At 45.7% G+C, this 21,240-nt stretch overlaps 1 protein-coding gene across 1 annotated transcript in view; it reads right to left on the reverse strand.

Moving 5' to 3' along the window:
• The window catches only part of cntn3b (contactin 3b), a 36,908-nt gene extending 16,065 nt beyond the window's left edge, over window positions 1-20,843 (reverse strand). Inside the window, exons 1-9 of the mRNA XM_052076065.1 lie at window positions 20,349-20,843; window positions 15,022-15,159; window positions 12,832-12,967; window positions 7,175-7,350; window positions 4,898-4,996; window positions 2,916-3,119; window positions 2,675-2,777; window positions 1,561-1,745; window positions 580-716 (exon numbers count right to left, since the gene is read on the reverse strand). Coding sequence (XP_051932025.1) covers window positions 580-716; window positions 1,561-1,745; window positions 2,675-2,777; window positions 2,916-3,119; window positions 4,898-4,996; window positions 7,175-7,350; window positions 12,832-12,967; window positions 15,022-15,076 — 1,095 coding nt within the window. The 5' untranslated portion in view covers window positions 15,077-15,159; window positions 20,349-20,843. The remainder of the gene's footprint in view (window positions 1-579; window positions 717-1,560; window positions 1,746-2,674; window positions 2,778-2,915; window positions 3,120-4,897; window positions 4,997-7,174; window positions 7,351-12,831; window positions 12,968-15,021; window positions 15,160-20,348) is intronic.
• Between the last annotated feature and the right edge of the window lie 397 nt (window positions 20,844-21,240).

Here is a 21,240-nt window from a genome sequence, read left to right on the forward strand (position 1 = left end):
GTATGTTTTCGGAGGTCTGAGTTGGAAACATGGAGGTGCCAGCTGATGTTCAAGATGGTTCTTAGTGACCTGCTGTCAAAGCCGTCGATCCTCTTGGCCTGGGTCTTGTTTAATGGCCAGGATTCTGCACCATACAGGAGGATGGGAAGAACTGCTGCGTTATAAATGCGTATCTTGGTCTTTTGGGACACTGAGTGGTGGCCCCAGAGGGGCCGCCACAGTGACTGCATTGCTGCGGCCGCGAGGGCGCGTCTGCGGTCAATCTCTTGGTTGCCCAGCTAAAGTGCTCGATGCCACAGACTAATTGTGACACGTTTAGAGTGAAGACTCAGCAGTGACGCGTGACATCTTTCGAAGAAGGATGGCCGGCCATTCCTTGGCCCTGTATGGCCACATCGCGTTTACCACTTCATTGTGTTGTACAAAATTATTTCTCGGAATGAGTTGGAACTCCAACTAAAAAGTTGAAGTAAAGCAAGGTCCTATATGATCCACGTACTTCCAAATATAAACAACCTTTTTTTGCTTCATTGACTGAATCACTCCCCTAATTTTGAGAATCCCCATCAGTTGCATTACCTCCGTGATCACGTGCTCGCCGTTCTTCAGCCAGCTGTACGACGGTTTAGGCTTTCCAGTAGCCTTGCACTCCCAGAACAGCTTTTGGTGGATGGACAGAACTGTGTCTGCCATTGTCTGGAACCAGTGAGGTTTAGCTTGGAATAAATGAGAGGATTACCTTTTCAAACATGTGTTTACAGTATCAAGGATTAGTGCGACAACAAAAAAAAAAAACAACAAGCTTTAAAAAGGATCGTAAGCTGTTGCGGCGGAAAAGTCTGTACGCAAAATTGAAAGTTCCATTTACATTTTTTTTTTCACCGATAATGGTATTTTCAAAGGGGAACATTGTCATTTTGCTGAGGCAAAAATGCAGATCCAAAACTAGGTAAACGTGTAAAGTACTGTTTCCCAACTGAGTATTGATTTTATTGGGCTTCCTGTCAGCCGTGCTCTCAATTGCTCTCAATTGCTGTGTCAATTTTACACACATGAACACACACACACACACACAATACTTGTACTGCAAAAGTGTAACTTTGCTCAGCAGCCCTTCTCACTTTACGTTTGCCCTCAGCACACCCGATTGACTGCGCGACACACCGTCACGAAGGAGCCGACTCTTTGAACGGAACAATGGGACTTTGGATCTGATCCTTCAGGCTCTTTGTTTAACAGAAACTCAGCTCAACTATTTCTTGAACACTTGAAAACAACCAGCGCTGTATACAAAGTGCTGTACACGGAGCCAAAAAAATTCACCCGGCAACAAACAATAAATTAACGACAAATACGGCGCAAAGCGCACGACTAAAAATCAAGACCCATGCTGAGTCAAAAGCCGAAGAATGGAAATGTATTTCACCGAAGGACCTACTTTAATGTTTGTGAGCAAACACGGGCGACTTTGCAAATCCTTATCGAGAACTGTAGAACTGTGCGGCATTTTGTATGATCTGTTGGCGAATTAAGTGTCGAAGGAGCAGCGTGTTTACTGACCATGGAATGAGATACGACCCCGCGCTGCATTTTTGCCCCGTCGATTTTCAGCAATACACTCGTAGTTTCCCGCATCTTCCTGCTGGAAATTTGGTATTTCCAGAACGGCGTTTGAGTTTTTCATTTTGACTTTACTTGGGAAAGGGACTCCACTTGTTCTTCTCCAGCTGATTTCTGGCACAGGGCTACAGAAAATAAAAACAGCTGTACAATATATCTCCTCAAACCAATGTGTCCTTCTTTCTTTTTTTTAGCTTACTTGTTCACGATCATAGCAACTTTCAAAAGCTCCAAAATGAACATGAATGGAATGACAAATATGAAGATGAATAACGCGACGCCGAAGCAACCTTAACCCTTGTGTGCTCCAAATTAAAAAGTACTTAAGTTACGCATTTTACAATTTTTGTAATGATGTATTTTGTGTTATAAAAACATTCTTTTTTCTTTTTTTTTCAAACACTCAAAATGTTCAGAGGCATCTGTTCTATCCATACATATATAGTTTTTATTAGTTCTTTGGGATTTTTTATTCTTTATTTTTTGCAAAAGGGAAAAAAAAATGTGTCTGAAGGTCCCAACCAAGCCCTACTAACAATCCCGACCGGACGCGTTCATGTAAAATGCATTGGTTTGAAGCCTCCTGCAAAAAGGCAAACTCATTTGCGATCCTCTGGCGCCACCTAAAAGTTGCACAATTGGCATGACCTCAACCCAACAATGTGGCATGCATACGTCTGTCCAAGCGAAAACAAAGCGATTGACGTAAAAATCGCGTGAAATGCAGGTTTACACATTAGGTTTACGATGCATTCAGAAATATGAATTATAATGGGTCTCTATGGTGCAAAATATGTAAATTGTGAAGATTACGGAATCAAAACCTTTTTTATTATTGCTGCAATGCCTGAGAATTATCAGCCGGTGACGTCATGAAATTTAGGCCATTTTAGAACCCCTCCATGAGTTTCAGCTCTGAATGCCTTTGCCTTTGATTCAAAGACATCATTCTACATTTATCGCAAGCGGTGCACTACGAGGGTTAAATCATTCTGAGTCGTGCTAATCCGTGCATTGACGAGGTGATGTCGGAGCCGCCATGATGCCGACTTACTTTCCCAGTGCAAAACATTCCAGTTTCACAAGTGATTCCTTTGCGGCTGGAATCGAGTCAGGGAAATGAACCTCTATTTTGGGTTCATATTCTCCCATTACTCCTACAAAAGGGAGAACGTTTGGACATCAGTAATGAACTGCAGCTATGGAATACACGCAGGATCCAAGAGACAGCGGTGATATACTGCACAGTAGACCTGATCAACTGGCGGACGTGAAAAAGGAATTATTATATTTACCGTCACTTCTTAGGACCAGTGGTGTCGGGGAGCTGAACACCTTCTCCTCTGTGATAGTGTTGTTAACCACACAAGTGTAGTTGCCCACATCCGAGGGTTCTACTTTGGCTATGTACAGACTGCCAGTCTCCTGTGAGATGAAGCGACGACTGTCTTGTTGAACGAAATGAGGATATTGATTGAAGATCCATGCAAAAGTCAGCTCTGCAATACAGATTCAGTTTTAAACGCTTAAAATACCTCAATTCAAGGTATGGGGCGGGTTTAACCTAGCTTTAAAAGCAGTCATACTTGCGGCTAACGTCACTTCTTGCATCTTGTTCGGCGAAATACAGCTTCATCAGTGGGCTTTGAAACCCGGACTCCTCTAATTTGACATGAGTCCACTCACCTCAGAGCCCCGACTGGGTTTATATTCAATTAGCATTTCTTTAATGCATTCAAAAGGACACGAGCAGCAGAATTTTAAAATCTATTCTACAGCTGACTGAGAGTAAGTGTAAAGTCTTTCGGACTGGATTAATTCATTCTGATCTCTTTCTTGTCATCAGTATCCGAGCTGCAGCATTTTGAATGAGCTGCAGATGTTTGATGCTCCTTTGAGTGGAGTCCAGTCAGAAGACCATCACAGTAATCCCATCTACTGGGGGGGGGGGGGGGGGAGCACGGATAAGCTTCTCCTGGTCTTTCAGTCTGGTCTGGTTTTCAACTGGGTGAAGGGTGTTTTCCAGATAGATTCAATACCATTGAGTCTATCAACAGCTAAGATAAAACAGATACTCGGAACAGTGCGCTCAACTGATCCCAGATGCCAAGAAAGCGAAGAGTTTTGCCATCGATAACTGGAAGATCAAAAACTGCAGTGCTGAACATACAATACGTCACACGCTTATTTACGCTGCCATTTTAAATGTGTTTCAAGTCTCATTTTGCTTATGCCACGCTGGGTACCGCTTTGCGCGCTACTTAGCGATTTGCACCTGACTTCCAGAATCGTGGTATTATAAAATGCCACTTCAACAAGCAGACCATAAGCAGATCTGATAAATCATCTCTTTGCATGTACTTGTCCCACAAGTGGCAAAATGACGTGAGGCGCAATCTTGAAATCGCTCTTGATTCAACAGCGCACTTGAAATGAGTTTCCAGTACACCGAGCTTTTGCAAGTGTCAAATGAAGTTTACGGCCGTGTCACGTCTTTCAAAACGCAAACGAAAAAAGAGCGAGTCGCGGGCAACAAAAGAAAGCAAGCGCAAGCTCCCACAGCTTGTCTTTCAGTCATTTCTAAAAATGTGAGAACGCAGAATAGCGCTTTGGTTACAGCAGGCAAACTGCGCATAAGCCCGTGTCAGAGAAGAAAGCTGTCAAAGTGTATTTCACACGGGCGACTCCGGCCCATTATCCCATAGACCAGCTGTACAATGTGCCGTTCTACAAACGCTTCTCTTGTGTGGGAAATTGCTGTTCCAATGTTCAAGCCCCTGTTTGATGAGAGAGACAATTTCAGCATCAGCCATTGTTCATCCCCGCTCAGATGCCCAGAGAGAGAGAGAGAGAGGAGAGCGGGGCGGGGGGTGGGGGGAACAGCATTATCTTTAGTTGGCGTGTCATTTAAAAAAAATATTTGTTGGCTTTTTCTTCCAGAAACAACATGGTTGTTTTTTTTCCGTGAAGTCTCCGAGTTGACTTATTCAAGAACACTACTGGCAGCAGCCAAAAGAGCATGGCGTGACAAATCCAGGCCAAGAAAATCTGCTCTGGAATTGCTTTGTCAGTAAATTTGTGACTACGGATGTATGACTTTTGAGAACGCGTGGGGGGTGTGGGTGGTGGTGGTGGTGGTGGTGGTGGTGTACCTCAGCCCGTGCAAATAAATCTTTGCAAGACATTTCACATCGCACCGTCGGAGGAAAAGAAGATATGTGGATTTAGGCTAAAGTAAAAAAAAAAAAGGCTAAAATAATACGGAAAAGCAAATTACCTCCAGAATGTGCTGGCGGGCCACATAAGAGAACCACTCCTTGACCTTCTCGGACATTGACTGTACTTCTCACCGTTTGCGTTTTGAAGTTATCTAGATCTGAGGAAATGAGATTAAAAAAAGAGAGAGAGAGATCTTGAGATTGCAGCTCTAAAAATCTGAAATCACAAACAGCACTGGACTATCTGTTCGGTATCATGCGCTTTCCGTCCCCCAGCTTTCGCTTATTCACCGAGGCGGCGTATTTGATGTTCCACTTTGAGCCGCGGGGACTTTAATAGGACATCATTGGTTGCTTTGGGACATTCTCCTGACAGCCCGTAATGCTTTGAAAGCATCTGGAGTGCTGATGAAAGAGAGAGATATCGCCGTATGACGTTGACTGTTTGGCGCGAGGAAAAAGATTAGGCGTCGCGCGGACTGAGCAAACAACCGGGGGAGCGTGCATGACAAATGAGTTTGCGCTGCCAGCAGCCATAAGAAGCATCATTATTAAATGTGGTGTAATCTCGCACTTAAAAAGCATTAGCTTCCCCTCGTCCGTACCGGCGGCGCGACTTATCCCTTTCAAATTAATGAGCGGTTTCGGGCAGACAAAACCTACACCTGGGATGATAAAGCACCTCTGACTTGACTCCATGAGCGACGCGGGGGAAATCTGCTGTCGTCCAAGTCTCTAATCTGCCCGCACCCTCTGGCGAACGGACTGCCCGTAAGCCTTCCAAACGTAAACAAAAAGAAAGTCAGCGTGACCGATAACGGAAATTAGGAGGGAGAAGATTATGGCGAGAAGTGGGACGGAGCGCTGGCGAGATTAATGAGCAGCCCTCTGATGACCGCGACGGAATCAACCGGAGCAAAGTCTCCCGGCAGGACGCTGGGGGTCACACTGACTCCAAACCGAGACAAAGGTGACTTCCTTATGCACTCGGCAAGCCGCTTCGATGACGGGGTCGTCTTACGATGCCGACCAATGGCGGGATTTGCACGCCCGGTTGGCGGCGGCGATTGAGCATCGCCCGAATCAAAAAGATTGGGGTCAAATGGCCCCATTCCGCACTAGGGTGCGGCTCGGCTCACCGTCTTGCTTTTAGAGTCGACGTGTTTTCGATGCCACGTTGCCTTTGCGACATTTTTGACCCGTTGTTGTTATTGTCAGAGAGTTTGTAATATTGGAGCATAATGTTTTCGCCTTTTTAGTTTGTTTTTTTTTTTTGGTCCTTATACGCATTTTGCAAGCAAGCCGGTGCCTTGACTATGCAGTTAAATTGACCACAAACAATGTGGAACATCGGATGACAGACTCATAAAGGACACAATCATCTTCGTGTCGACTTATTTCCAACTGCAGATTGGAATATTTTGTCACATTTGATGTCATACTTTTTTTTTCAAACTCGAGACCAGCTTAAGACAAATCCGGCATCCACGGAACGATTTCAACCGAGACTGAATTTGATATCAAAGGAAGGTGGGAAGTGCTTGGAAGGGAAAAGTTGATCATCATCATTTATCATCGACATCCAAACGACGCCGATATTCAAATTCTCTACTTGGAAAGGAGGCTCCGCATTTCTCCTTCGGAGCATTGTCCTCATTACACAGAGAAAGTGCATCAGCCATGCTGATCTCTGAGACCTCCCTCCCTGTACATTTGGCAGACGATAAATGTCAAGCGCCATTGCTCTCCATCCAGCCCCCCCGTGTGGAAGATTCATTACAGGACTGTACGGATAAGGGCGGGCCAGCTTGTGAGACGAAGTCAAAGCGTCCTTGGATCCTTGGGACATAATCGATAGTCCGAGATCTTGAGCAGAGCGGTTCCTTTACGGCACCTTACTTTCTGACCGCCTTGAAGGGGTGGCGATGTCATAAAAAGAAAGAAATAAACAAACAAACCCCCCTCATCTAATCTTTAAGATGTGACCGCTATTCACATCGCCGACAACTTATTACTCCACTTCGACGTGACTCGGTCTGCTCCCCTTTAACGTTTGGATCACAGAGCCTCCCTGATCACTCGGCAAACTACGTGTCCGTTTTGATTGAGCCTTGATGCCGTCGGAGCCGCTAGCGCTAATACAAATCAATCAAGTTCAGAGGCTGCTTTTCCCACAGCGCTCGCTCCATCTGGCGTTTCATTCCAGGGCCATCAGGCCCGCTCGAATCTCTCTTCGGAGGTAATCTGAATGATACATTCGAGAAGACCTCAACCGCACGCCGATGACATCCGGATAAAGTGTGTCAAGAGTCTTGCGGGAGATTTTGAATACTCACAAGCAAATTGGACGCTCGCCTTGCGGCTCAGGATGGCCCCTATGGCGTTGAAGGCTTTGCACTGGTAAATGCCGCAGTCTCGGTCCTTGTCCGGGTTGCTAATGATCAGGCTGCCTCCAGACATGCGACGCCGGTAGTCATTCTCAAGATCGATGAGTGTTCCGTTGAGTGACCAGCTTGGAAAAAAAAAAAAAAACGCAAACACAATCATGCTGAGCTCCCCTGGAGATGCAACCTCGGTATTTATCACAAGGATCAATTTCTTGCTCTGCCCACATGTACAGTCACAGACGCATTGGGGTAAAATGTAATTTAGTGTTCGGAATACTTACAGTTTTAATCACATCGGTATTATTCTGGTTAGCTAGTTTAAAAATTGATGTTTTAACCATATTTGTAATTATATTTGATCGGAAATCTGTCAGTCTGGGATGAAAAGAAAATTCTGTTCTATAGAAATGGGAACCCACAGTCAGTCTTCAACATGTCTTTGAGTTGAATTGCCGTGAGTGGTCCAAAGTCAAAACCGTTGGAATGGACTTTTTTTTTTTTCAAGAAATTCGTATTGACCGTTTTGATTCAATCTCTGAAAACAAACTTTGTGCATCGCATTCCCTCAACTGTGTGGTCTGTACTGTCGACATTTTGCACACACGATGCACCTTATTCACGACCTTCAGACTGCACTGGAATGAACGATTCTTTTCTCTGTCTTAAAAAAAATTATATTATGTATTTGCTTGTTAGTTTTAGGTCGACGAAGATTAAAATAGTCTTGCTGTCAAAATGTGACGACAGTTTTGTTATGTGCAAATGCTGAGGCATCACCTTGCAGTTGTTCAAATGCCATTGAGGGGGGGGGGGGGGGGGGGAAGATCTATCTTATTTTAGTCTTCCGGGCAAAAGTGCAGGCAGAGATTACGATGCTTGCCTAAAAACCAGTTAATGCTTGGCGAATTTCCTGCCTGACTGATGACAAAACACACATTGGACTGCACGATGCATCTGTGGCAGACACTTGTTCTTGATTTTACTGCTTGGTGCTTTCTACCGCCTTTATTACCGATTCGTCTTACTGTTTTTTGTGTATGTTAAATCGCTCCATGTACAGCGTACCTGTTTGAAAGTGCTCGAGAAATACTGTTGACTTGACTTAATTGGACCAATTTTGTATATTCTAGAAACAATATGGGGCGCCCCGGTAGTCCAGTGGTTAGCACGTCGGCTTCACAGTGCAGAGGTACCGGGTTCGATTCCATCTCCGCCCTCCCTGTGTGGAGTTTGCATGTTCTCCCCGGGCCTGCGTGGGTTTTCTCCGGGTGCTCCGGTTTCCTCCCACATTCCAAAAAATATGCATGGCAGGCTGATTGAACACTCTAAATTGTCCCTAGGTGTGAGTGTGAGCGTGGATGGTTGTTCGTCTCTGTGTGCCCTGCGATTGGCTGGCAACCGATTCAGGGTGTCCCCCGCCCACTGCCCGGAGACAGCTGGGATAGGCTCCAGCACCCCCCGCGACCCTAGTGAGGATCAAGCGGTTAGGAAGATGAATGAATGGATGAATAGAAACAATATGATTTTTTTTTAAAGCCTTCTTGTCAAAGCAGAGTTACAGCCCTAAAAAGATCTCTCTATAACGATGACATGAAAATGAAACACGCTTAGACATTGACATTGATGGACATTTAACCTGGCGCCCTATGTTTTACATTGTTTGTACCGTAGTACCGTCGAACTTCATTTCAAGGTACCCCGTTTAACGTTTCCACCGCTATAACATTCACAAGTCCCGATTTCACGCCATCCAATTTCCATTTCCCCGTTTCGCTTGCAACGAAGACCTTTCTAACGTAAACGTCATTATAAAATGCCTTCGTTACCACCAACCGTCGACGGCCATTTTATTGGAAACGGTTACAACGAACGACCGTTATAATGTACTGATTCGTTCTGACCCTCGAGCTACGTTGTAACGAGGTTCGACTGTCGTTTAGCACACTCCTTTGTGTGCTAAACAAGGTTAAAGCTGCAGCCACTCAGTAGGAGTGATTTTCAAGACGGTGGTGGCAGGCAAGCCCACCACCAAGTTTTAGAAAAATCTTCCATGGGTTTGTTTTCATTCCTGTCTAATGCTTTCATAAAACAGCAGGTAAGGCCTTTAAAGTACGCGAAAGCCGAGCTCAGACACTTTGTATTGGATCCGGCGCCATACGGCTTCGGTCCGAGGGGAATTTACCGTAAGTCCAACACTCCTCTTTTCATTGAGTTCTGCTGTAGGCGGAGTCACATCTGAGCCTCCGTAGTGACCTCGGCGTAACCTTGGCTTTCACATACATTTTTCATGAAGTCTCATCAAACAGACCGGGGACTGTACGGTAGTCGACTGTACCGTCTCCTCTGGCTTTCCTTCGGGCCAGACATCCGCGGAGACCGCGCCAGCCATTGACTTTTTTACGCACGCGCACTGCGCCAGATTACTCTTCGAGTCTTCAACTATACTTAAGACGTGAGATTTGAGGCCAAATGTGTCGCGATATTTGTTCCTGAAAAGGAACTCGGTGGGCAATGTATCCTTGCAAGACTTAAAATAAACGGTTTCGCTTCGCAGTTTGCGAGGTAAAATTTGCGGCTTTACGCCTCATGAAAAGACACCGAGTCGCAAAACCAACCGACAATATGTACGGCCGTTAGTCGGAGGTTGTTGAGGCGGTCATGTCAACACGCAGACCTCAAAACCGCATCTTGCGTTACGTGGCTGAACCGGTTGCAAATATCCGCAGGCCGAATGATGTGACCGTGATTTGATAACAACAAATGCTCGAGCGAGTCGGAAAGCTTTTATGAGCAAAGGGGAGCATCAAGCGTCTACGGGGCATGTACGGAGATGCACGGACAGAGGCCAAAAGAGTCCTACCGCCGAACGAACGTAAGATCATTTGGCGCAGATAAATGCAGGCCCTCGTCTCAAGGGATCGCGGCTTAGATCATTCTGGCGCCTGTCTATTTCTGCCCGAGTGCTGTGAGTGAATTCCGAAGGAACATCTTCATCTTTACACACCCTCACTTGTAATTACGCCTGGTGCAGAGCCATAAACACAGCCAAAGCCATAAATCTGCTTGAAGTCACATTCCATGATGGGAGACCATCCAGTTTTTTTTTCCACCCTCCGTTTTATTATTTTTTTTCCATTTCCAATCACTGCTGTGTCCTTGATCTCGCGTTCCAGCCGATTCATGGTAAACACAGTGACAGGTGTATTCATAACGCCCAGCTCGCAGCTCTGGAATACGCCGCGTGGCTCCACCGGACTATTTATCAAAAAGAGACTGTGTCGGGGCTCCTCAGCAGACACTCGCGGTATCGACAATGGTTGAGGAGGGAGCTTCGATTGCGAGTGCTAATACTTGTAAACCACAACGCGATATCTTTCGACTCAATGCGGCGTCCAAATACTGCATCCCCCCGCCCCACCCCACCACATGCAAACAAACAGTAATTGTACAGTCAAACTCTCGTTACTTACAACGAATCTGAAAATTACGACGGTAGTTTGTTGTAAAAATTTTCAAGAAAATGGCTGCCAATTACGGCGTATAATAAGATAAGATATCCTTTATTCGTCCCACACTGGGGAAATTTACAGCCTCCAGCAGCAAGAATGTAGGTAGAAAGAAGAAAGAGAAAAAAACAATAAACATCTTTCAATTAAATGCAATATGAACACAAAATGGATAAATCACAGTACTATTTACAATTTTCCTTCACATCATTTAATTATTATGATTATTATGATTGTTATTTTTTATTCATCAGCCTGACAGCAGTCGGTAGGAACGAGCACAGGTATGACACAGTATGAACATTTAAGGATGTAAAAACGTGAACATGTAAAACAGTAGAAGCATTCGTGTGTCATCGTGATATCGCCGTCCGTTGAAAAAAAATAACCCCTCCCCCACCGTGCGTAAACTTGGTATGCTGAAAAACAATTCAGGATTTCATAGTTCTCAGTCTTGCACGTTTCCCGCAAAGATCCTTAAACACGCATCATGTATTTCGAAAAACATCTCGGATTTCATTTTCCATGAACTTGAAGCGAGTCAAAATGTTCACGCGGTATGAGAACCTCGAAGGATGTCTGCTGATGACAAGCACAACTTTGCCAAATCGAACCAAATGACATTATTGAGCATTCAAAAAAAAATGCTGTTAAATTGTGCACGACAAAGTGCAAACAGATTTGATCGGATAAAGGTAACAAAAAATTGTTCTTGATTTTACTGCTTGGTGCTTTCTACCGCCTTTGTTACGGATTCGTCTTGCTGTTTATTGTGTATGTTAAATCGCTCCATGTACAGCACTTTGTATGCAGCGATTCGCTGTTTGAAAGTGCTCGAGAAATACTCTTGACTTGACTTGACTTGAAAAAGCGTTTATGCCATGCAAATGCATTCTATTAACGGAAGTCATCTTTTCAAACGATATTGACGAGCAGGAAATAAGACACTGTTGAGATTTCTTGATCAACAAAACTTGCCGAATGCTAGCGGCCTTGCATTAGCGCGCACGAGCCACTCAAGCCGAGAGGCTCACAAACCACGTCTGTGAAATGCATCTGAAAAGTGGTCAAAGTGATCCGGTCTAGGTAGCCCCCCCCCCCCCCCCCACATCCCCCGTTTTTGTTTTCGGCAAAACATTCCTTTGTTTGTCTTGAAAGCAATGTCACTCACAAGGTGAGCGCAACCGCTCTCTAGCTCGCTGGGGTGCTGACCAAGCAGCGAAACACAATCACCCACAACACCGCCACCACCATCTTTTTTAGGCAGAATCCCGTTAGGAGCTTGCTGATCATTTGAATCGGGTGAAATTTCGAGAACAAGCATGGACTGCGCTGTTTTGTAGCATTAGCAGGTTTCCCGCACGCGTCCTAAACATGAGACGTGGTTCACCTTGACTATCCAAATCATTTGGGAAAGTTGCGATTTGGCCAGATGACCTCAAAGCAGGGGTGTCCAAACTTTTTGCCAAGGGGGCCAGATTTTATGTGGTAAAATGTCGGGGGGCCGACCTTGGCTGACATTCTTTACATTGAACAACAATATTGTTCAACAAATTTTAGTAAGCTAGTCTGTTTCACATTTCCATTTTTATTTTAATTTCAACAATCTTAAGAATTTCTTTTGGTTCATTTGAAACAGGAATTCGAAATATGACATATCAGTCAATATAAACACGGAGTGATGTCTTGTTAACTCGTGAGTGATGCCCTCTAGTGTCTAAATGCTATTACTCATTTAGTGAATGCTATTACTCATTTAGCCACTAGAGGGAAGCAGTACTCTATGAAACATCACTCACCAGTCTACGAGACCTCAGTCAATGCAACACGTGTTCCATTGCGCCCAACCTGCGGGCCAGACGGCACTGACTTTATGACAGGGGCCGAGGGCCGGATGAAATTCGACCGTGGGCCGGATTTGGCCCGCGGGCCGGACTTTGGAAATGCCTGCCTCAAAGGTTCATTTTGCGTTCTATCTGGCGCCTCGTCGGAACTGTCATGACATCGCAAAAGCGCTGAAGAGGAATCGGATGCGTGTAATTGTGCGGCATGAAGCAGATTGGGTTCAGCGGGCGCCGTCAATTTGATGAGGTCATTTACCTGTATTGCGGAGTCGGGCTCCCTTCCGCATCACAAATAATGGTGGCCTGCTGGTTGGGCGAGTTGATCGGCAAAACGAGGTCAACTGGCTCCGCCCTCAATCTTGGCCCTTGAAATTTGACATCGTCTGGAAATGCTGCCACACAAAGCCAAACATTGTGACACTCACAAAGACTGAGAGGACCATTACGACATGATAGCAATGATGATAGCATGATAGCAATGTTTTTTGTTCCCCCCCCCCCTCCATCGCTTCTTTGAACCTGGTTGGTATTTCTAAGGAAAAACGCACTTGGACTATTCCCATAATATGGCCTGTCTACTATTTGCTTATCTTGCAGCGAGGAAAATGCATACCGCTTATCTTGTGCTGCGTATGCAGACATATTTGGCTCTGCGGTATCACCCGCGCGCTTCAAAATGCAAATAATTACAAATGTTGGCAATAAGTCATATACTGCTTACGTAAATGGGAAAACACGACACTCGGTAGAATTTAACTGGTGTTGTATACATGAGAGTAGCATTCAGACCCCCCGTGAATCATCGCAATAATACAGTACATAAGCAAAAGGGTGAGGACGACTGAAGGGGGGGGGGGGGGGGGTCTCCAGAATAAATTCCTCGGAAGCAAAGGCGAGTCGGATCGTGTGTGTCCGACTCGGCGAGCGCATAACGAGGGGCCGAATGGGTGAGCGCATCTTTTCAGGCGGGCAGAGAAGCACTAATTGCTGCCCGGCTGCTCACACACTGCCGCATGTGGCTTGTCGTCGCGCGCGTGGTTCAGCCGGGTGCATTTGATCGAAAACCAAATAGTCCCTTCCGTTCCGTTGCATTGCAAATGAAGGATTGATCGATATTCAAGAGGTGCCCCTCTGAGGGGTGCATCATTCCTGAACATCGACGCACAGCATCGCAAACCAAGCGATATATTAAGCATCACCAGCGGCCATGATTTTCAAGGCGAGTGACGGAAGAACCTAGTCACATGAACTCACATGAGCGTGTTAATCGGGCGGGTCCAAAAATACGGGTCGGGGGCCATTTGTGGGCCGCCGTCCGTTTTTCAGCGGCCCGTGTCATGATCAATAAAAAAAAGTTATCATACTGGAAATGACATTTGGCACGGGGCTGCGAGGTTTGTTAAAAAAGTAGAAGGTGAGCAGAGTGAGAAGGGGGTGTGCGCCATAGAACTTTGTTTTTTTTTTTACCGAAGTGAAAAATAAAACATTCATGATTAAAAGAATAACACAATTTATACTGTAGTGAAGCAAGATAAGTCGATTTTAGGGGCGCTTTGTGGTCTATGGCTGATTTATGAAGACATCAAAGTCATGATCTTCAAGCAACCGTTTGAAAAATGGTCACCTGACTTCAGTTTGTTCTTTTTTTGGGTGCCCTGAATGTGGAGATGCGATTCGGCTGCTGTTAAAGTCAAAGCCGGATCTACTCGGTGAGATCGAGGGCTGTTGGACAACTCCAAAACCAAATTTTCTTTCAACGCCTTTAACAGAAAGCGGATGAAATGAATGAAACACGACAAACATGTTGGAGTTGCTTTGGGGACTGACTTTAGTGTGTTTCATAAAGTGGGCGGATTTTTCAAAAAAGTGGCCCTTTCATCCTTCCATTTGTCTGTACGCGGCCCTCAAACGAAAATGTTTGGACACCCTTGATGTAAACGAAATGGATTTTGCAAGCCGAAAGCTTGTTATTTTTGCGCTGGTCTCTCAAGTCCCACGTGGCCACAAGGGCAGAGAGAGAGAGAGAGAACCCGTGTTGAATCGAGCCGAAAAGACTGGCGAGATTCATCGCGTGGCTCCTGTTAATGATCGCGACAGTCCATGAACAGCAACAGCGATTGGACTCCTGACTGTTTGCTGCTTATGCGTGCTCGGACGGTCCTCTAGGGACCGCAAAGGACAGCAGACCGCATTTGATTCAGTCTTTTCTCATCGGAGACGTCTCGGGGTTGTTTACAGCGCCGCTAATTAGCTTTCTAACTTATTAACAACTTTATATTGCAGGTCGACATTTGAAAGTAAGACTTTTAATTGGAAAATCCACTTTGGAGGTGCACGCTACATAAAAGAATGAAGAAAAAATAATAAAAGCATCGGAAAAATCATCACTTTTGTTTTGAAGAGTGGAAAGAGTGTCTTACAGCACTAATGTGTTCAAATCTCTTACCTGCGAGGCATCCCGTGATTGATAGAAGTACAATTTGTTTCCATGGTAACACCATCTTTAGTTAGCGCAGGGCTAATGGGACTCTCATCCAAGTACTTGTCAATGGAGTTCTCTCCTTGAGAGAAAAATAGTTTCAATCTGAAGGGAAGCAATTAGAGAGGTGATTAAAAGATGACATTTTGTTTAGAAATACAGCAAGCCTCCCTCCTCCCCCGCCCCCCTGACTGCCAATAAGAAAAATAACTAACAAAATAAAAATGGTACTGCAAAATGAGTTGTTGTTATGTCGGAGTCCAAATAAAGGGAAGTGAGGCTCAAGCAAGCCCGAAGCAACATTTGGAGCAAATATCTGGGATGCAACCCGTCATAGCAATTTGCAGGTGGCGCTGAAGAAGAAACGGCTGCTTAATGGGTGCGTTTGATTCGACTCTGCGTGTTTCTCATCCCCGCCTAACAAGCTCATATCTCCGGCTTAAAAGAGAAGTGGGGAAGGGAATGAATGACCTCAAAAGATACACACTCTCTCTCCCTATTTGACTATTAATAGGAGCTGGCAGACTGTGTATGGCGGCGCTCTGCAAAACGCCACTTCACTCTTGAACAAAGAGTTTGACGTTCGCATCAGAGCCAGAAGACTCCATTCATGTCCGCAAAAATCCGCAACTGAAGCTCCTCAACTCACACCAAGATTCCACCGAATGCCGCCAAAGCAACGCCGGTCTTGCTTCGGCCCGGGGACCGTCACCGGATAAGGCTGGACAGGTTCCAAAATAAACCCGCAATCGGGCGACTTTGTAAATTCCAAAGTGCCCAGAAACAGAATAGAAATAAACAGCGTCACCGCTTAGCTCAAGTTTGGAATGACTTTTCAAAGTCTCTTTTCGACGGGCCGTCCACCGCGGAGACCAGATCAACCGCATCCCAACCAAGCAATCAATGACCTAAATAGTCGTTCACGGTTTTCCGCTGTGTGCGCACATGAGGCCTTGCCGGCCGCAACTGCGATCTGCGTAGCACAGACTGGGCTTTGCTCAAGCTTTGACCTACATCGCAGTAAGTGGGAACTGATATGCCTCTCAGGATTAAGAAAGCGACCCGACCCCTCATCCTTACAACGGTAACCCGGTGGTGGTGGTGGTGGTGGTGGTGGTGGTGGTGATTAACCCGCAGCTATTTTAGGAATTCCTCAAATAGACACCAAACACTACCGCTCACATTTTTCAACAAAATCGTCGACTGTCAAATGATCATTTGGAGACCTGTTCCCATAGTGCAACGCGAATGCAGTCACAGCAAGAGTGGATTCGCTTCCATTTGGACATTTTCGCGACTCTGAAAACCCATCGCATTGAATTACACGGTTTCTGGATTTGACCGGACCAAAAAAAAAAAAAATGCTGAATTCCTCAGCGGCTCAATATTAAGTACAGCGCACCGACTGCGAACCCATCAGTTCACACAGCCTCAGGTTGTGGTCAGAAAAATCTCCCAGAATAACTTTGGCTGCAAGTTTCTTATTTTGTTGTTTTCAGTGGCACACCGTCTCGGCCAATGGCGAGCTTGCAAAATGCAGCGGTGAAAAAGGGCTCTTCGATCGCTTGTTTTTTTATGAAACAGACCGACCGGGCTCTTTGGATTTCAATCTCAACATTTTACCATTCAGGAATGAAGAATGCCAAACGGAGTTTTATTTATTTTTTAATCTCTGGCATATTCTAAGAAGTCTGAAAATGATCAAACATGGTATTCAATCTGTACATTTTATTTTAAGAAAATGAATATAATTTGAAATGGGGGGAAAAAAGAAATACAAACATGCTTGATGAACTTTACTGTATATCTTTTTTTATTTTCTGCATTTTGAAATTCAAGGATAAATATAATAGTTATAGTTTAGCATTAAAAAAAAAAGATAACATTACTCAACAGTTTCTGTTTGGAGCCATTGGATTTTGGGGGAGTCTGAATTATTATTATTTTTTTTTTCAATGTTGCTATATTTGTCCAACAAGACAAATAAATATAGAGTTCCTTCCCAAATTGTACGCTTATGAAGAAGGTAGTTCGAGCGCGTTTGAATAAACAGTACGACTTGTGTTTTCTCGAAGGCAATTTGGGTTTTGACACATGAATCAATTGGTGGTTTTAGAATGTATTATTATTTTTGGGGGCGGCTTTCCAATATATTGACAAGCACAAAATTGCAGTACAGAATGCAGCGACACGTTGCACATTCGCGCACTTTATTGGAATCATTGGCGGAAATGCGTCTGGCGGTAAATGAGATGAAAGTTGATTAGTTTGGCTTGTTGTTATTGGTCGCCGACATCTTCCGGACCCCTTGAGGGCAGCTTTGTTGCAAAGGAATCGAATCTCGGTGTTGGAAAAGGATGGGGGGTTTCTGTATTACGCTCGGGCCGAACTGCATTACGACTGCATGCAAGTTAATACAAATGTCGAGATTTTGTATCCGGCCTCTGTGCAAATCGCAAGTGGTTCCAAGCATTATTGAATGAGTCCTTCTTGTCTTTTCAAAGGACGCAGCCATCTTGATTCGATCCTTCCGTAAAAAAAAAAAAAAAAAGGGTCGAAGGTAGGCCTCCACCACCGAGGGATGCGGCGCACAGCTGCTTTGCCTCGGAATGAGGATTCACAGTCACTCGTGCGCCGATGCCTCTTAATTTACTCCGATTGAAGACTTGCGCGGCGGCCCACTTCATATAATGCAGGGAGTGACGGAAAAATAACTCGAGTCATTCCCAAATAAAGGCACGCTTGAATGTCGGTGTTTCACACCTTCGGCTTCAGCAGAAAGCATGATGAAAGAAAATAACTAATTGTTTGACACTCATTGTGTCATACGCCTCATCAACGGCCCAGCGAGTTCTGATTCCAACGGCCGTGATGCATCTCAAATCGAAATTTTTTTTAAAAACGAATTCTTCCCCTGCTCCCAAGAAGAAGCTCAAATATTAACAACCTGGAAAAACTCACCGAAGGCACACGGTTAGCGTCGCTTTACGCGTTATTGAGTACATCCTAAGCACGAACGCCGTGCCATGATGCAATCCTAGAAACATCTGGTGTGAAAATGAAATGAGCTATATTTACTGGAATAAAAGGACACCCGCGCGCATGCGCTTCAGCTGATCCAAAATGCCGCCGCCAGAGTCCTGACAAACACCAGGAAACTGGGCCACATCACACCTGTCCTCAAATCCCCGTGGTGGAAGAAAAAAAAAAAACGGTGCATCGAATCGATTCCATTTTATTTCATCGAGTGGCTGCTCACAAGAGAATCATCCGAATTTGGATACATTTTCAAGTGGATGTCGGATCGACTTAAATGTGGATCTGGATCCAGTTGGTTTTCTATCGTGCAACCACTTGACAAAATCAAACGGAGTCAACTGAACGCACCCTATTTCGTTTATTTTTTTGGTTTTGTTTTCAGCGCGGCTGGCTAGACGGCTGAGTGTGCATCTCCACATGCAGTGTACTGATTTTCTCAAAGACAGACGCATGACCTAAGCGGCTCCCTCCTGTGTTCGGCGTGGCCGCAACGCTCAGTTGCTGCTTGACACTCAGAATGGGAGCGAGCGCACCTAAAAGACAGAGGAAGCAGTGAACCGTTTCTCAACCCCCCATCATCAGCCAAGCACATCTCCCCCCCCCCCCCCCCCCCCCCTGGACCTTGATGCAGCCACAAACTGGCGCACAAGGAAGGCCGGCAAGAAACACACCTTTTCCTCACACTCTCTTGGTGTCATTTTCCAAATCATTTTTTCAGTTTCCAACAAACTCAGAATGGCGGCAGGAGTGCTGTCAGGGATTTCCAGCCGCGTGTGATCACTTGCGGTAAATTCTGCAAATTTAAAAAATAATCTTTTCCGGAGCCAGTGCCACACATGGAATCCCCCTCACTTTTCTCCCACCTGGCAGCGTCTCCGAGTGGCTGCAATGTTTGTCGGCCTTTCACCATGTAGAACGACAGTTCTACACGGCAGTCATCGAATCAATCACGGTTTTTTCATCACCGTTTGGTTTGGGGCCGCCACAAAAAAGGACAAAATCCGACTTCAACGGACAGTTAGGACGACGGAGAAAATCGTTGGCACCGCCCTACCCACTCTTGAGGACGTGCACACTGCAAGAATCAAGACAAGGGCACGGAAAATCCTCCTGGACCCCCCGCACCCTGCCCACCACCTTTTCCAGCCACTCCCCTCAGGCAGACGCTACAGATCCATGCGCACCAAATCCAGTAGACACTTAAACAGATTCTTCCCTCTAGACGTAGACACTCTTCTTGTACTACAAAATGATACTACAAAACTACTGGTTACTCTAAAATGGTTCAATGATTTTGTTGTTTACGATGACACAAGTGCAGCGTGTTATACCGGAGACAAATTCCTTGTGTGTTCTACATACTTGGCCAATAAAGATGATTCTGATTCTGATTCTGACCCGCTGCCGAACACTTTGCAAAGCGTATTGTGCTATAAAAAAAGGCACGTCTGCAGTGGCATGCGGGATTTTTGCCGGGCTATGGAATAATTCGCTGCATGGCTTCAAAGACATGTTTCGCCTCCCGTTTAGCTGCTGCTTGATATCGTCAAATGATGTGCAAAGAAATTATAAATAAACACCAATGTCAAGGGGAAGCATTATAATTCAATCTGGGTAATGAAGGTGCTTTGAATATGCTGTTTTTTCTGTCCTGGTCCATGTCTGGGTTTATGCCAAAGTCTACAGATCAGCTTGGGTAAATATTGAGATTTCTTGAGGAACGAATCCTTTGCAGAAGAGAAGAGCGGGCTTGCAAATGCTCGGGTGCAACGCAACTGAGTGGGTCATTAGATAGAAAGATGTCGTGCATGAGGCGTGTGAAAAGTAGCCAGCAAGACCCGAATACAATTTGCGACTACAGGCTATACCTCAAGTCGGGCAAAACACCATTTCTAAAAATAAAGAAAGTTGTCAGCTTTTCCTTCAGCCCCGCTGCTCTCTGCTTGTCCGCGCGACCGAGCGGCCGTCTGGAATGGGCGCCGGCCGAAGCAAATGAGCCCCCATCCATTTCAATCCCGGTAGGACCATCCAAAGCATTCGCCCCTCGTCCAGAAACGCAGTCATCAGCATCCCCGCGCCCTTTGCCCCCGATGGAGCGACGTTGCGCAGGAGTCATTTAGTTTCCCAGCGTTGAAGATGACATCGGGTGAAATGACTTGCCATTTCATCGCGCTACGGATGGCGTGCCAACTTGGCATATTCTTGTTGCTGTTGCTTTTCAGTGTCAATAGATCAAATTAATAATCAATACTTACTTTCTCCGTGCGACGCTATCGCTTCCGCTCGATGAAACCGCTTTGACGGTAATTCCAGTATCCGCTCGCGTGCCGCAAAGCGTTTGCGCGCCTGGAAGCCCGCAGCTGTTATTTCCGTGCTCTCGACTCGATCCTGCTCCGTGCAGGTGCGCGTCCACCTCCACAAATCCGCCCACCCCCGTCCCGGCAAGCCGCGATTTTCACAGCCGCTGGGTAACGGCCGCCCTTCCTCGATCCTCTCCAGCAATCGTCACTCCGCCGGGTGCGGCCAATAAACAGGGAGGACAGCGGTGCCAGTGAGCGGCGGTTCTCGATGCGCGCATCCCACGGCGGGATCTGCCTCTGCCTCTGCCTCTCTTCTCTCCTCTCCTCTTTGTGCGCGGCGCAGAAACTTGCGCCCACTGGCGACGCGTGGAAACACTCTGCGTGTGTGCGTGCTGCGGCAGCGGAATGCGCCACCAGCACCCGCCTCACCTCGCGCTCCCTTACTCGATTGGGCGCGAGCCACATGAGTGGAAATTTGAGGACTTTGCTCATACAAAAAAATAAAATAAAATAAAGTGCCACATGACGCATTGGATGAATTCTAGTTCTTTTTTGTGGACAATCTCCGCAAAGATTCTCAGATGGCTTGATGTCCATTTATGCCAACAAGAAGCGACTTATGGATTCTTGCTCAAGTTGTAAGCAAAAGGCTTATTTTTTTCCCAATAGCAGGCACACTCCCCTCATTGCTCCCACAGCCCGTTTCACTGCTGAGGCGCTGTAAGCTACTGAGCACAATTTAAATACAAAGGTCCAATACAATGAAAGACACATTCAAGTGCGTTGATGACAATAAAAGGGTCTTAAATCAAGTGACGATATCTATTCTCTATTTTTTTTTCTTTTT

This window comes from Hippocampus zosterae, chromosome 9 (assembly GCF_025434085.1).
Source record: "Hippocampus zosterae strain Florida chromosome 9, ASM2543408v3, whole genome shotgun sequence".
NCBI lineage: Eukaryota > Metazoa > Chordata > Actinopteri > Syngnathiformes > Syngnathidae > Hippocampus > Hippocampus zosterae.